The 489-nt window shown below is 51.1% G+C and overlaps 1 protein-coding gene across 1 annotated transcript; it reads right to left on the reverse strand.

Annotated features, from left to right (window-relative positions):
• Window positions 1-94: 94 nt before the first annotated feature.
• GNI_194910 (hypothetical protein) lies at window positions 95-233 on the reverse strand (the record flags this gene model as incomplete). Its single annotated transcript, XM_011135399.1, has 1 exon — window positions 95-233. A coding segment is annotated over one exon (139 nt), but the record flags the coding sequence as incomplete, so codon positions are not given.
• Between the last annotated feature and the right edge of the window lie 256 nt (window positions 234-489).

The following is a 489-nucleotide window of genomic DNA, read 5'->3' on the forward strand; positions in this document are numbered from 1 at the left end:
GAGGTTGTATACGTTAATGGGCTTCAGTATTGTACCCGATTCGATACGCCGCATCGTGCCTTCCTTGCCGTACACTACACAGCTCGTAATAATGTTAATTGATTATTAGTCCTTGATCAATTAGTTGATTGACCCTTATCACCAGTTCGTCTGTGTTGTCAATCTCAGGGTCCACTAGGGCCTTGCGCATGATCTTATTTCGCGTCTCAAACGCCTTCTCAGGTATTAGCCCACTGATCAATAGTGATGGTCTTCCGGCCCTGACGTGGACGCGGTGAAGAGCTGTTGTCGCTAAAGTACACTTCTTCGAGCATTGGCGGTTGCGACGGTTGCTGCCCAACAGAACTTGGGTCCAACGCTGGCGGCTTTTCGAGCATTGGCGGTTGCGACGGTTGCTGCCCAACAGAACTTGGGTCCAACGCTGGCGGCTTATGTGTCCGTGGTTGGCGACGATCTTTCGATGTGTCAGCGCCGGCATTTCTGCCTTTT

The sequence above is a fragment of the Gregarina niphandrodes genome (assembly GCF_000223845.1).
Source record: "Gregarina niphandrodes unplaced genomic scaffold scaffold00092, whole genome shotgun sequence".
In the NCBI taxonomy this organism is placed as follows: Eukaryota; Apicomplexa; class Conoidasida; order Eugregarinorida; family Gregarinidae; genus Gregarina; species Gregarina niphandrodes.